The sequence below is a fragment of the Ornithorhynchus anatinus genome, chromosome 13, assembly GCF_004115215.2.
Source record: "Ornithorhynchus anatinus isolate Pmale09 chromosome 13, mOrnAna1.pri.v4, whole genome shotgun sequence".
In the NCBI taxonomy this organism is placed as follows: domain Eukaryota; kingdom Metazoa; phylum Chordata; class Mammalia; order Monotremata; family Ornithorhynchidae; genus Ornithorhynchus; species Ornithorhynchus anatinus.
The window spans coordinates 31,713,054-31,728,468 of NC_041740.1; the positions used below are offsets into that span (position 1 = coordinate 31,713,054).

The 15,415-nt window shown below is 46.5% G+C and overlaps 1 protein-coding gene across 3 annotated transcripts in view; it reads left to right on the forward strand.

The window, feature by feature from the left end:
- Positions 1 to 1,117: 1,117 nt before the first annotated feature.
- The window catches only part of DMTF1 (cyclin D binding myb like transcription factor 1), a 35,124-nt gene continuing 20,826 nt past the window's right edge, over positions 1,118 to 15,415 (forward strand). Inside the window, exons 1-4 of one of the 3 annotated variants that reach the window (XM_029077424.2) lie at positions 1,118 to 1,240; positions 2,058 to 2,103; positions 13,671 to 13,819; positions 15,006 to 15,122. In XM_029077424.2, coding sequence (XP_028933257.1) covers positions 15,014 to 15,122 — 109 coding nt within the window. In that variant the 5' untranslated portion in view covers positions 1,118 to 1,240; positions 2,058 to 2,103; positions 13,671 to 13,819; positions 15,006 to 15,013. The remainder of the gene's footprint in view (positions 1,241 to 2,057; positions 2,104 to 13,670; positions 13,820 to 15,005; positions 15,123 to 15,415) is intronic. The other 2 variants (XM_029077423.2, XM_029077425.2) reach the window with 2 other exon arrangements.

The following is a 15,415-nucleotide window of genomic DNA, read 5'->3' on the forward strand; positions in this document are numbered from 1 at the left end:
GCCGTCGACCCCTGGCCCACGTCCTTCCTCTCACCTGGACTGTCCTCCCTCCTCACCTCCGCCAAACTCACTCTCTTCCCCTTTTCAAACCCCTACTGAGAGCTCACCTCCTCCAGGAGGCCTTCCCAGACTGAGTCCCCCCTTTCCCTCTGCTGCCCCCTCCTCTTTTCCCCACCATCTGCTCCTCCCCCTTCCCCTCAGCACTGTGCTCATTTGTATATATTACTTATCCTGTTCAATTTGTTAATGAGGTGCACATCCCCTTGTGATTCTATTTATCTTGATGATGTTTTTTGTTCTGTTTCGGTTTGCTTTCTGTCTCCCCCGTTCAGACTGTGAGCCCGTCATGGGGCAGGGACGGTCTCTCTCTGTGGCCGAATTGTCCATTCCAAGCGCTTAGTCCAGTGCTCTGCACAGAGTCAGCGCTCAGTAAATACTACTGAATGAAGGAATGGATGGGGAGGAAAGGAAGAAGGGCTGTTGGATGGAGGGGGGAAGGGAGGGATGGAAGGAGGGGAGGGGGAAAGGAGGGGAACCGTGAGCCCGTCATCGGGCAGGGACGGTCTCTCTCTGTGGCCGAACTGTCCATTCCAAGCGCTTAGTCCAGTGCTCTGCACACAGTCAGCGCTCAATAAATACTACTGAATGAAGAAATGGATGGGGAGGGAAGATGGGAGAGGGAAAGGGAGCGAGGGAAGGAGTGGAGGGGGGAAGGAGGGGAACCGTGAGCCCGTCACTGGGCAGGGACGGTCTCTGTCTGTGGCCGAACCGTCCGTTCCAAGCGCTTAGTCCAGCGCTCTGCACACAGTCAGCGCTTAATAGCTACTATTGATTGAATGAGTGAGTGAATGAATGAATGAATGAGCGAACGACGGGCGGCCCCCTCGGCCTTCGTGGGTGCCTCCCGGCGGCGGGAGAAGAGGATGGGCCGGGGCGGCCTCGGGGTCCGGCGCGGCCTCGGGGTCCGGCGCGGCCCTCGTTTCTTCGGCCAGAACGCGGGGGAGCCGGAGGGGGGGCGGGGGCGGGAGGAGGGGCGGGGGCGGGGCCGGAAGTGACGCGTGGGGGGTCGGGGGGGGGGGCGCGCGCGCGCGGGGCGGCGGCGGCGGCCCCTGGGCTTCCGGCGGGTTGGGCGCCTCACCCTCCGGCCGCGGCCGCGCTCCCCCGCCGCCGCTTCCTCCATCCTGGTATTTTCGGAGCCTCCATCCTGGTTCTTCCCAAGTGCCCGGACACAAAACAGGAAGTAAGTGTCAGGGAGCCGGCGGGACCCGCGTCCCGCCACCGGCCCCGCGAGGAGCCCCGTGACCGGTCCCACCACCGGCCCCGCCGGGACCCTCCGCTGCCCCCTCCCCCCCCTCCATCGCGCCCCCCCGCCCCCGCCCCCCCTCGATGAGGCGGCGACGGCGGCGGCGGCGGCGGGAGGAGCCGGTCGGGGCCGGAAAATGGCGGCGGCTTCGGAGGAGCCCAAATGGCGCCGGGACCCCCGGGGGGAGGGGGCGGACGCGGGGGGGGGGGGGACGACGACGACGGCGGCTCCGAGACACCGGAGCCGGGACGGTCAGGCGGCGGCCGGGCCCGTGTGTGCGTGATAATAATAAGAATAATGCCGGGTTTGCGTAATAATGTTGGTATTGGTTAAGCGCTTACTATGGGCAGAGCACTATTCTAAACGCTGGGGGGGGGGACACCGGGTCATCAGGTGGGCCCACAGGAGGCTTCCAGTCTTCACCCCCCCATTTGACAGATGAGGTCACTGAGGCCCAGAGAGGTGAAGAAGAAGAATAACGTTGGTATGTGTTAAGCGCTTACTATATGCAGGGCACTGTTCTAAGCGCTGGGAGAGACACCGGGGCATCAGGTGGTCCCACGGGAGGCTCCCAGTCTTCACCCCCCCATTTGACAGATGAGGTCACTGAGGCCCAGAGAGGTGAAGAAGAAGAAGAATGTTGGTATGTGTTAAGCGCTTCCTATGTGCAGAGCACTGTTCTAAGCGCTGGGGGGGACACAGGGGAATCAGGTGGTCCCATGTGGGGCTCACAGTCTTCATCCCCATTTTACAGATGAGGTCACTGAGGCCCGGAGAGGTGAAGAAGAAGAATAATGTCGGTATGTGTTAAGCGCGTACTATATGCAGAGCACCGTTGTGAGCGCTGGGGTAGAGACAGGGTCATCAGATTGTCCCACTTGAGGCTCCCAGTCTTCATCCCCATTTGACAGAGGAGGTCACCGAGGCCCCGAGAATTAATTAATGTTGGTGTTTAAGTGCCTACTGTGTGCAGAGCACTGTTCTAAGCGCTGGGCTAGAGACAGGGTCATCAGGTTGTCCCACGGGAGGCTCCCAGTCGTTTGACAGAGGAGGTCACTGAGGCCCCGAGAATTCATTAATTAATGTTGGTATTTGTTAAGCGCCTACTATGTGCACAGCCCTGTTCTAAGCGCTGGGGTAGAGACAGGGTCATCAGGTTGTTCCACGTGAGGCTCCCGGTTTTCATCCCCATTTGACGGAGGAGGTCACCGAGGCCCCGAGAGTTAATTAATGTTGGTGTTTCTTAAGCGCCTACTGTGTGCAGAGCACTCTTCTAAGCGCTGGGGTAGATGCAGGGTCATCAGGTTGTCCCACGTGAGGCTCCCAGTTTTCATCCCCATTTGACAGAGGAGGTCACTGAGGCCCCGAGAAGTGAAGTGACTTGCCCCAAGTCACACAGCTGACAGCGGGGGTAGCCGGGATTAGAACCCGTGACCTCTGACTCCTAAGCCCGGGCTCTTGCCACTGAGCCACGCTGGGGGTGGGGAGGTGGGGGGACGGACACCTTTAGCTTGGACCTTGCTCTGCTGCCGCCGTGTCAGGTGTGGGGATGCTTCGGAGATGGAGGGGCGGGGAGAGAAGGGGTCTGGTACCTTTCCGCCGCGGCGATGAGGGAAGCCGTCCAGCGCTTAGAACAGTGGCGGACCCATCGCAGCGTAATAACAGTAATAATGATGATGGCATCTGTGAAGCATGTACTAATAATAATAATAATGTTGGTATTTGTTAAGCGCTTACTATGTGCCGAGCACTGTTCTAAGCGCTGGGGTAGACACAGGGGAATCAGGATGTCCCACGTGGGGCTCACACTCTTAATCCCCATTTTACAGATGAGGTAACTGAGGCACAGAGAAGTGAAGTGACTTGCCCACTGTCACACAGCTGACAAGTGGCAGAGCTGGGATTCGAACTCATGACCTCTGACTCCAAAGCCCGGGCTCTTTCCGCTGAGCCACGCTGCTCCTCTATGTGCCCGGCACCGTTCTAAACCCTGAGGGTTGATACAAGGTGATCAGGTGGGCCCACGTGGGGCTCAGGTCTTCATCCCCATTTGACAGATGAGGTCAATGAGGCCCGGAGAAGTGAAGGGACTTGTCCAGAGTTACACAGCTCACACACGGCGGAGCCGGGATTAGAACCCGTGACCTGGGAGTCTGGTGGGGGGGGGGTGGGCCTCCAAGGCAGGGGTGAGCATCCCCGCACAGAAGCCGCCATGGACGGTCTCCATTCAGTCGTATTTACTGAGCTCTCACTCTGAGCAGAGCAAATTTCTACATGTTTGTTTTTGACAGCTCAAGATTTCGGTGGTCACCATTAAAACTGCAAGACACACCCCCCCCTCCCCCCAGTGAGCAGCCAGTGCACTTGAGTCAATTTCCGTAACCCCTGAACTTTCTCTCAGCTCTGACACTGACCTTGAATGTGAAATATTTCTCACTGTGATTGTATGGTTAAGGATGTAAACTGGAGGCAGAGAAGGACGCTGCATAATTCCAAAAATGCTTAAGTCCAGGTATCTTCCATGGCCCTGAGCAAAAATAAAGCCACCTGGAAATGCAGTGCTAATGGAAAGGATTCTGGAACCTAGAATATGCTTTGTTCTTCATTTTTGTGCTTTAAGTGACACGTTTGGGTATTTCAGTTTGGCCTCCTAAGCCAACTATCATTTTAGAATGCAGTTCTACATAAGACCAAAAGAGTCGTGTGGGGAAATATATCATTTTCCATATGAACACATACGTCGAACTGGGTAGTGAAGCCAAACCACAATTGCAGTGTTCAAATATATGGAGAAATTATTTCATGACCAATATTTTATATCTGAGCTTCCAGCATATATTAAACATTGTGCATCTGGGCAAGATAGGCAGTCAGCAACTTTTAATATAACTCTTCCTTTGTTTTTGAAGATAACGTTTTGGAGATGTCTAAAAAGACATATGTGCAACCAACACTGAGACAGTATGGGCAAACATGGACCATTCTCTGAATATTTAGAGTGTTAGTTTTTTGGATGGTTTTCTTTTAGAAGACGGGGATGATAATTGGAATGGGGGTTGGTTAATCCCATTTCCAAAGTAGGTTTAGTGGAGGAGGTGGGATTTTTAAAGTGAGTTTTAAAGGAGTGGGGGGGGCGGAGGGGAGCTTGGCAGATGTGATGTGGGAGGTTTTTCCTGGCAGAGCACTGTATTTGAATAGTAGATATTTGCCCACTTAAGGAACTAATAATTCATCAGAACAGCTTTTCACAAGCCCTGTTAAAGTGTGAAAAATGGAAAGGCAATTTTTCTTTCCATTGGATTCTGTTAAACAAAATCATTCTTGGGTAAAGCTACCCCTCCTGGCTAGAGCTACTTTAGTTCAGATGTCTTTAAATGTGCACATGTCTCTTACCAGCCATTTTTTCCCTCACCTTCCTGTGTCTTGTTCCCAATTTTTAGTTCAGTAGTGTTGAGTGGCTTCTTAGAGAACTCTGAAGTAGGTGCGTGGTATGTACAGGACAGGTATAGCTCCTGCCCAAATCTGCCAAATCATGTCCATCCCTACCTTCAAAGCCCTCCTTCGACCTAAATAATAACTGTGGTATTTGTTAAGCACTGACTCTGTGCCAAGCACTGTATTACGTACTGAGGTGGACTCAGGTAATCAGGTCAGACACTGTCCCCATGGCACACCATAGTCCCAGTCTAGATATGAGGAAGAACTGGTATTTAATCTCCATTTTACATTTCTCTGAGGCCCAGAGAAATTAAGCAAGTAGCCCAAAGGCACTTAGCTGGCAGGCAAGCGGCAAAGCCGGTATCAGAACCCAGGCCCTCTGTTTCCCGGACCCGCTTCTCTTTCATTCATTCATTCGATCGTATTTATTGGGCGCTTACTGTGGGCAGAGCACTGTACTACATGCTTGGAAAGTACAGTTCGGCAACAGATAGAGACAGTCCCTACTAAACAACGGGCTCACCTATGCCATCTGCTTCTCCCCTCTGAGAATATTAATCTCAAACTTCCTGGTCTTGACATCCTGTCAGTCACTTCAGACCTTATTTACTTCCAGTATCTCTTCATTTAATTGCCTGCTTCTGGTTTTTTTTTTAATCACTTGTATTTGTGATCATACTCTTTCTCTTACTGTTTGTAATGCGTCCTCTTGTGTGTTTCATCAGGTTGCCAGTTCCTTGGGGACCGGGACTGCTTTTCAATCAATCAGTTGTACTTATTGAGCAAAGGGGTGGGGAATTCCAGGCCAGAGGGAGGACGTGGGCAAGGGGTTGGCAGCGAGATAGGCAGAGTTGAGGTACAGTGAGTAAGTAGGCTGGAGTTAGAGGAGCAAATCATGCCAACTGGGTTGTAGTTCTACTAGCGTGTATTTCCAAGCACTTGGTACTAGCTCGTAATGGGCAGAGAATGTCTGTTTATTGTTTTATCATTCTCTCCCAAGGGCTTAGTACAGTGCTCTTCCCACAGTAAGTGCTCAGCAAATACAATTGAATAAATGAACCTGGGCACAGCTGAGTCTGTGGGGCTGTTTTTGATGGTAACGTGGTCCCTGCCTTTAGGGAACTTACCATCTATTGATGGAAAACTTTCATATACTTCTGCCTGAGCCGAGTTGACCACAGTATCAGTTCAGCCTGGATCTGATCTGAGCCCTCATTAATAGGGATGGCAACCGTGGATATTCACTTGTCCCTGTGAGCCACCCAGCGGAATCACTGGCCCTGACTAACTGCACAAGTCTCAAGGCCCTATACAGGAGTAGCCATTTCCATTCACTGCTAACCCAGTTAGGTTTACAAGCTTTACAAGACTTTACTATATAATTCTTAGTTTTTGTTAGGAAGTCATCATCCTAATATTTCAGTAAAAGTTTTGAAGCAAGAGGCTGTATCCTGAAGCGCAGGAGTTTTCAAAGACAATTTTAGTGGCGCCGCTTTTGTGATCACAATATTTGATGAGGGGTACCTTTCTAAAATTAGCTCTTTGGGCCCCACAAAACCTTCCTTTCTAGTTTCCTGACTTCTCCCTCTGCTCCATAGTCCCTCTGTTGGCCCACCCAGCCTCACTGGGCCCCCTGCCTAAACCAGAGGCCTTGTAGAGATTGTCGAGGTCCACCATTTGAAAACTACTGATCTAGTGGCTATAATAATAATAATAATAATGATGATGGTATTTGTTAAACACTTATTATGTACCAAGCACTGTTCTAAGTGCTGGGGTAGATACAAGGTAATCAGGTTGTTCTACCAGGGGCTCACAGTCTTAATCCCCACTTTACAGATGAGATCACTCAAGCACAGAGAAGTGACGTGACTTCCCCAGAGTCACACAGCTGACAAGTGGCAGAGCCGGGATTAGAATCCATGACCCCTGACTCCCAAACCTGTGCACTTTCCACCAAGCCACGCTGCTTCTCTGTTCTTTTTCTACCTAGAAGGTAGGACTGGGAACCAAGAAACCTTGAGTTGTAGTTTTGGCTGTCCTAACAACTGTGCCTGTGGGAAAGCCCCTTAGTCCTTTATGTGCCTCAGTTTCTCCCAAGTTTCTCCATTAGCTAATAGGGGTAATCTGTCTGGCTCCTACCTACTTCAAAGGAATTTTTTCTCTGCCAAATATTTTTGATGAGCCTGGCTGATAAGAAGCTAATTAAGGTGTATAATCTTTGAACCCTCGAGTGGAAAAGGTGGCGGAAGATACCAGTGCCAAGTGGAGGAGGGAGAAGTTTAAATCGCTGATAATCTGCTTGAATAAACACTGTGCTTCTCTTGAGCAGCATTAAAGAGGGACCTTTGTTTTGTGTTCAGAGAACTAAACTGCTGAAAATTTCACAGTAAGTGGCTGGAATGGACCTAGAGTTCATCCGTCCCTCCTGCCCCCCCCCCCCCCCCCCCCCCCGGGTCCTCCGCCAAAAAATGAAGTAAAGCTTGAGTTGCAGTAGAAATGAGGTAACTATCCCCTCTTTCTCACTTCCTTTCTCCTTCCCCCACCTGCCCTCCAATCTCCTCCCACCCCAATAGCCTATGTTGAAGAGGATTTCCCTGGACTAACTGCAGGATCTGAAATACTTAACCATCAGGTCCAAATGTGGCTTTTTCTTGTTCAATGTAGTAAGTAGTTTGGTGTTCAGTGGCAGATACGTAACATTCATAGTCAAACTAGAAATAATGAGAAACTTTGAGAACTGTTGTGGGTGCTTAGGGGATGAGCACATACTCTATTACCCAGAGCCCTAAAAATCTAAATTGAGTACAAAAGGTACAAGTCGAAAAGCGGGAAGGATGCAAAGGGGGGCAGATTGCCCCAGTTTTCCTTTCTTTCTTCCTCCCAGGTTGTCCTCTCTTTTTTTTTTACTGAGGGTATTGAGTCTTACAAATTGTCATTTGTGTTTCTCCTTTTAAATTCACTTCGCAAAACAGTTTGCAATTTTGTAAACCTAATTTTGAGTGCCCGTGTTTTCCCAAGTGTAGAGAAAGGAAAAACGGCATTCGTTTCTTGATTTATCACAAGGCAGAGCAACACTAGAAGAGCCACTTCAAGACTGACTCCATTGTTAAAGTGATGTTTTGACTTTCTATTGATGGTAACATTTAAAAGTGTCACGGCACTGATTATTTTGTAGCTCTGCTTATCAAAGTCCTACTCTGTCTCTCCCATCATGGAAAGTTAAGTAGAATCATAATTTCTCATAATGAGAAGTTTTCAAGGATCACATATAACTGCCCAGTATTGTAAATGTTGATTCTCTGTAGGGTAAAATTAGTATTATGAGGTGTGACATTTAATTTGAACCTAGGTGACTTCCTCCAAAGCTAGACTCCTGTCAACATTTAATATTTTATCTCATAAAAAGCAGAGTCCAAATATGAGTATTTTAAAATAGCTTCTGGACAGCAGAAAGAGGGGGAGAACAGTCTGAGATCCTGATTTCAAGGAGACTTTGCATTTATTAACATGCAGCCATCAGATTGGAGAGTGGAAGCAGCTCAGTTTCAGCCCCAGTCTCTACCTCATTCCCTGTCATAGACTTTATAGCTGTATTGTACTTGTGTTTTTCTGAAGAATTAAATCACTTTGCAGAAATATCCTGATTCCCACAATATCTGGGTGACAAGCAAGGTGCTTCACAGAAGAGGAAACTGAAATAGTTTGATCTAACGAGGTCTGTTTCATGCAGAGTTTTCAAAATTCTCTGAACAGTTCATACTTAGGCTTGCTTACTGCTCTGAAGCAGAGTGAGAACAGATATTACTTTATTTTTGGTTTCCAGTGATGTTTTCTCTCTTCAGAACTATGAAGAGTGGGATTTGTGAATTTTAAAGCTCTTTTTTTTCATAGTTGTAATAAATCTTTACCTGGTACTCTACCAAACACGGGCTTCTGATTTTTATGCAAAGCCTCATGATTGTTTCCTCCTTTCAGGTATTTGAGAAGGGAGGCATTTCCATGAGAATAAATGTTTTATTTTCCAACCGGCAACACCAAAATGGATGACTTGGAAATTGTCTTGATGGGCTTATATAATGCAGAACGTAATGACCTAAAGGCCCCACAAGAAACTAAGCGCGAAGAACTAAAATGCAAACAAGTATATTCTTCTTTTATGAACTTCATGCCAACTTCATATGAATATGCTTTATGTACAGTTTACACAAAATAACCTTTGGACATATTTATGCAGTTTGTTTTTAAGGACACCTGTAATTTCTTTTGTTAGGGAGCAGGTGAAAAAAATGACAACTTCGCGTGTTTTCTGCCTGGTAACCAGCATGTACTTTGCTGAAAGAAGCTATTCTTTTCACAAAGGAGAATGAAGTTGGCAGAGTGTCTTGTAAACCCCCAGTTTATTTACAAATAAATTTTAATGATGAAGATTTTACTGTATAAAAATCTGTAGCTAGATTGAAACCCCTTGAGAAAAGGGGTTATGACTACTACCCTTTTGTATTGTCCTCTCCCAAGGACTCAGTATAGTGCTCTGCACACAGTATGTGCTTAATAAATACCATTGATTTACAGCTCTTTTACTCTTCTCCCTGAATGTTAACCCTCTCTCATGTTCATTTGATACTGTCAGAAGTCGTTTCAATACCTGAAAGCGCTAACTTTGTTAGATTTGATCTAATGGAAATCACTGTGTGTTTTCTAAAGGAAATGTAAACTTTTGCACTTGAAGTTTATACCAATAAAGAGGACTTTTATCCTGCGAGGAAGGGGGAATTTCAGTTTGGGGAAAATATGGTATTGTCACAGAGCTGTGAAAGATTGTTACCTAATGAAGAACATCACTGTCGATCTCAGGATATATCATTCTCCTGCACCAAGGATCAAGGAATTTGGCCTTTTCAGGGAAGCCTGGTACTATCGTGGTGTCTAGACGACAGCTCTGAACTGAACTGCCGGATTTCTTCAACAAATGACTTTTGGCATGGGGCTTTCTTGAACTTTAGATGATCAGTGAGATCCATGAGGCAACGAACTGTGTTAAATGAGCCCCTGCTACCATTTAGATGTATTTCCTTTGCTCTAAAAATATCATTTGACGTTCATCTTTGCTGTCCATTGTTTCATTGAGATCCCCCATTTGCTTGCGTTCACTCCTTTCAAATAATAAAACACTTTTTAAAATTTCCTCTGTGCATGCTGCTAGTAGACTATCTCGTCTATGAAGACGTCACCATTTTTCCCCTTTCCAACCTGCCTAGATTCAGTGGGAACACCCCAGGAACTACTGACCTTTTAAAATGTTGTCACGTCACTCTTTTTCTTTTTCCGTCAGACTCATGTACTCCATAGGGTTATATAACACGAACTGAGCACAAAAGTCCAGCCCATTTATAGGAGAGCCAGTGGATTTTATGGTTAGAACATCACAAATACATATTTTGAACATTCAACCAGGGCCTACTGTTTAAAATTTTGATGTTCCATAGTTTGAAAAGTTTTATAACTTTACAAATGCTACAGTTCAGGAAAGTCTTTGGCAGTCACTGGCATTTAAAATATTCTTAAATAATCACATTCAACTGTAGAAAAATAATTTTAGAATAGGGTATGCCCTTTCTGTTGTTAAATCTATTCCCTTCTGTGCCTGCCAAAAATAAATAAATAAAATGACACTGACTTCATCTCTCAAACAAGCCGAACAGTTGTATTTTGGAAGTGACCCGGTGTCCTTAAGGATACTCTATCTTTAGGGATTTTATATTTTTTAGCTTCTACAAGTTCCCAGGAGAAAACCTAGGTTTGATTGGTCGTTCTGAAACCGCGAGCACCCAGGATAGGAGGGCTGTAGTCTTGTAGGACCTCACTCTATGGCCATGCAGATGCACACAAGAAAAGTCTTCAGGAGTGCATCAGTTTGAGCCAAGAAGAGCACACACTAGTTCCCTAATCATATCCTAGCCAAAATGTGTATGACAACCACATGTACTGGTGGAACAGACCGTTCGATACAAATGCGATGATTTGTCAGCAGTCAGGCCCTTCCTAGGTAGACACACATGCACAGATCCACCAAACATCTCATGCCACTCATGCCCTTTCAATCTTATGTATAAAAAGTCATCTGATGTGAAGGTCTGGGACACCCATCTGATTTAAGTCCCCTCAATTCCCAACCATTTCAGTTTCTGACATTCTGCTCTAAATGATCAAAAATTAAAATTTCTGCAGTTCAAAGAATTAGAAGCAGCATGCTCTAGTGAAAAAATCTCAGGCAGGAAGTCAGAAGACCTGGGCTCTGCCACTTGTCTGCTGTGTGGCACTGGGCAAGTCACTAAACTCGCCTGCTCCATTAGTTACCTCATCTGTAAAATGGGGATTAAAACTGTTGGGCCTGTGTGAGGCAGGGACCATGTCCAACCTCATTATGTTATATCTCAGGGTGTAGAGCAATTCATTCATTCATTCAATAGTATTTATTGAGCGCTTACTATGTGCAGAGCACTGTACAATGCCTGCCACATAGTAAGTGCTTAACAAATTCCATTAAAAATAAAAAAGAATTCCAGAAGTTCTTCTGGGTTGCAAGCTTACGCGCAGGGAAGGTATCTACCAACTGTTGTACTCTCCCAAGCACTTAGTACAATGCTTTGCACACAGTAAGTGCTCAATAAATAGACTTATTCTTTAGTTAAGAAGATAGTAATAGCTCAGCAAGCAATGTTTCTCTAAACTTGACTGTCTGATTAAAAGGCAGAGACTCCTTCCTCCCCCATGGGGTGGGGGTGGGGGGCAGGGACACCATACTCACAACAATACCTACTTAAACTAGTGGATTCACAGTGAATGCCTCCATGTCATTTTGTTTTTTCAGAATAATCTTGCTCATTAACTAGTCCCACAACATTCCTGGGAAGTGGATGATGATTGTAGTATTTGTCAAACTCTTACTATGTGCCAGACACTGTTCTGAGCACTGGGGTGGATTCAGGAAAATCAAGTCAGATACAGTTCCTGTTCCACGAGGAGTTCACACAGCTGTCATTCTAGCTGGAGAAAGTTAAGGAATGGCCTGTTCAGATTCATGGTCTGAGTGGATTGAAGTTAAGATTTTTTTAATGGTATTTAAGCACCTACTATGCATCAGACATTGTACTAAGTGCTGGGCTAGATACAAGGTAACCAGGTTGAACAGTCCATGTCCCCCATAGGGCTCACAGTCTTAATCCTCATTTTACAGATAAGGAAACTGAGGCACAGAGAAGTTAAGTGACTTGCCCTGGGTAAAGGTCAAGATTCTCACTCAAGGTTTCAGACTCCCTATCGGGGTCGCACCTTGGCTTGGGCAGTTGGTGTCAGCAACGCTGGAGATACCAAAATTGCTTCCTGTAAGTGGTGGCATTTCATGACTTTAAACATTCAAAAAGGAGGGATCCTTTACTCAGGAGAGGTGCCCAAAGAGACCTGGGCTATGTTGTTATAATAAAAACTAATTTAAAAAAATGATATTGAACAATTACTGTGTGCAAAGCTCTATACTAAGCGCTCGGGAGAGTACAATACAACAGAGTTTGTAGACAGGTTCCCTGCCCACAGTGAGCTAGTATGGTATTTAAGTGTTCATCATGTGCCAGACTTTGAATAAGCACTGGGGCAAGCACAAGAAAATCAGGCCCTGTCAGAATCTCCCGAGGATTGGATGCAGATCACAGCCCTTGAGAAAGAAGAACAGAAGCATGAAACACAGTCCCTGTCCACAGAGGGCTTATGCTTTAATGGGGAGACAGACCAAAATATTTTCAAATACAGAAATAAGTATGGAAGTGCAAGAGTTGGCCGTTGGGTTGATATGATCTGAGGGGTTAGGAATTAGATTTGTTGGAAGCGGTGGGATTTTTGGATGGCCGTGAATGCCGAAAGCTGCAATCTGTCAGACCAGTTGGTGGGCTGTAGGAAGGGGCGCCAGCTTGGAACAGTGTGAGGGAGAGGGTGGAGGCAGGAAAAATGAGAACTTGGTACACTTGAAAAGTTTGATTGGGAGGAACAAAGGTTGTGAGCTGGGAAGTTTCAGGAGGAGGAGCTGGCAGTAGTGGGCAATGAAAACACCATCAATAGTATTTATTAATCCCCTACTGGCTGCAGAGTGTTCTGGGGGATAGGGAAACTTTTAAAAGATAGAGGAAACCATTTCTGCCCTCAAATTGCTACTGTTTAAGGGAGATAAACTGTCATAAATTGCTGAATATCAAATAAAATGGAAGGGCATAGAAATAAGTATAAATGAGTGTTTATGTATAGATAGATTTGCCCTTCATATTTGAAGTGGGTGTGGCTGATGAGGTGTACCTGTGGAGGTGAATGTGTCCCCTGGAAAGGCTAAAGTGGGAGCAGCCACAACCCCAGCAAGCGTGGGCATGCACACACATACAGATATATACACACACACACACACATCACTCCATGTACTTTAGGAAATAAACTGCCAAAGTGGTTTATGGAGTAGCATGACCAGGAAGCTCAGGTATATTGGCCTGGGAATATCTCCTCAAAGAGATGGCTCTAGGGGCGTGGTAAAGGAGGGAAAGGGTATGGTGAGGTGAAGATGAGAGGGGGAAGGTATTGTAGCCAGGGTGAAAAATCTGAGCAATTAAGAGTGTAAGCTTCTAGTGGGCAGAGATTGTGTCTTCTAATTCTTCTATACTCAAGTGTTCTGTTCACAGGCACTGCAGTCAATAAGTGATGTTTATTGAGTGATTCCTGGCACCCACCCAAGTGCTTAGAACAGTGCTCCACTATGACCTAAGCTTGCTGAATTTTCTACAGGAGTCCTTGGGTAGCCAGCTAAAGGAAAAATGAAGTAGTTGAGACCGAAGTGCCGTTAACCCACCCTTGATTCTCAGTCTTGTTTTGTCTCTTTCATTGAACTCAGTTGGGGAATTCCGCTCCCCTGTCAGAGCGTGGCCTGGGTGGAACCATGGAGGAGGTGTGGTCCAGATAAACATGAAGGTGATCCTGGCGGCTAATGGAAAGGAACCCGAGTCTCTGTCAAGGACGATAGCTGCTCCATCTGTTGACTAGGTAAGTCTTCCACAAGGCCGGTCCAGTGTCCCATCTTCTGGGTCCTCAAGTCTGTGATTGCAAAAACCACCTTCCATTGATTTTGAATTTGGCTTCAACTTGGCGGTGAGACCATATCTAGTGGGATAACAGTTGTTCTCCGTACCCCTGTGCTTACTCCACATTCTTCCAAGGAGTAATTCTTTGTGTGATAGAGGCAAAGTAGTCCAGCTTAGCTGAGAAGCTGAAAAAATCCAGCCAAAGATTAGGGTGGATTGATTCATCAAGGTTCATGACATGCTGTTGTACAGCTCCTGGGGGCCACCAGCTCTTGGTGAGTACTGGTCATGGAACCCAGGATTCGTTAGATAATCCTAGTCCTCATTTTAGCTAGTGTGGTCACTTCTCCCAGAACGCGGCTTTTCACTATGAATTTCGGAGAAGACACCTTTGGGGACTTAGGAAACAATTGTCTGGCAGCGTGGGTCTGTCTTCACAAACCACGCTGTGATGTCGGAAGGAACAGTTTTTGACATCTAAGCCACACTGGCAAGGTGGGAGTATCATGCTGCTAGTTTTCCTCAGTGTGGGGTTTGTCAAGAATGTAATTCGTGTGAGTAGAAAACTAAGTGTACTTGCAACCTCCTCTTTCACCAAGTCCACCATCCGAATGGGAACCTTAAGCAGTTGGCCGATTTATTTTATTTCTTCTGCTTTCCCCATTGCTAAAGGCTAGTAGTGTAATGGCCAACGAGTAGCCAGCGGGGAAGGAGGTGGGAGAAAGATGGTGGGTCTTTTCAGATGACTTGTCAGTCCCTCTGTAATCCAGAGTTGATTGTCTTCTTCCAAGAGCTCTAAGAAAAAACTAAAGCTACATTAGAGCCTCTGGTTTCACATTGTCTCTTGGGGTTTGTAGATAGCAGCATAGATCCGATCATGAGTGAGACATGGCCCCAAGTTGAGGAAATTGAGGTTGACGAATAATAGTGGCCCACAGCTGAGGAACTGAATTCAAATGCTAGTCTGGCCCCTGACTCTTCTCTCTAATTTGTTTCTTTGTTGGGAAGATGAGGGTAATGAGGAATATCGTTTGGAATAACCGGTAAGCAGTCTAAGCGCATGTTGGAAATACAGGGATTCTTCAATGCAGAGGGATTTCAGCCTCTTCAATTCCGTTGTGTTTAATCTGGTATGTGTTCTTGTACAGATTTGAGTATGAGCACAGTTGAAGAGGAGTCTGACACAGTGACAGTAGAAACTGTGAACTCAGTGACTTTGACCCAGGATACAGAAGGGAACCTCATTCTTCATTGCCCTCAGAATGGTACGAGAACTCACTGACCTTGACTGACTCTAGCTCTGAATGTCTTTAATGCCTGTCACCTTAGTAGTGCCCAATCACTCTATCAGAAATATTGGCCGCTTCCAGTTAACCCGGGTTTTCTTTTCCTCGGTATTTTGACTTTTGGTTTTTTACCCTCTGCCTAGGACTTGAGATCTGTTGTGCTCACATTCGGTGAAGTTGGATGGCTCAGATCAGTGTTATGAGATTAGGTGGGAGAACAGGCTGACAACAAGGAGTTGACTGCTGACTTGGCCATGCTCTGCGCCCCATAT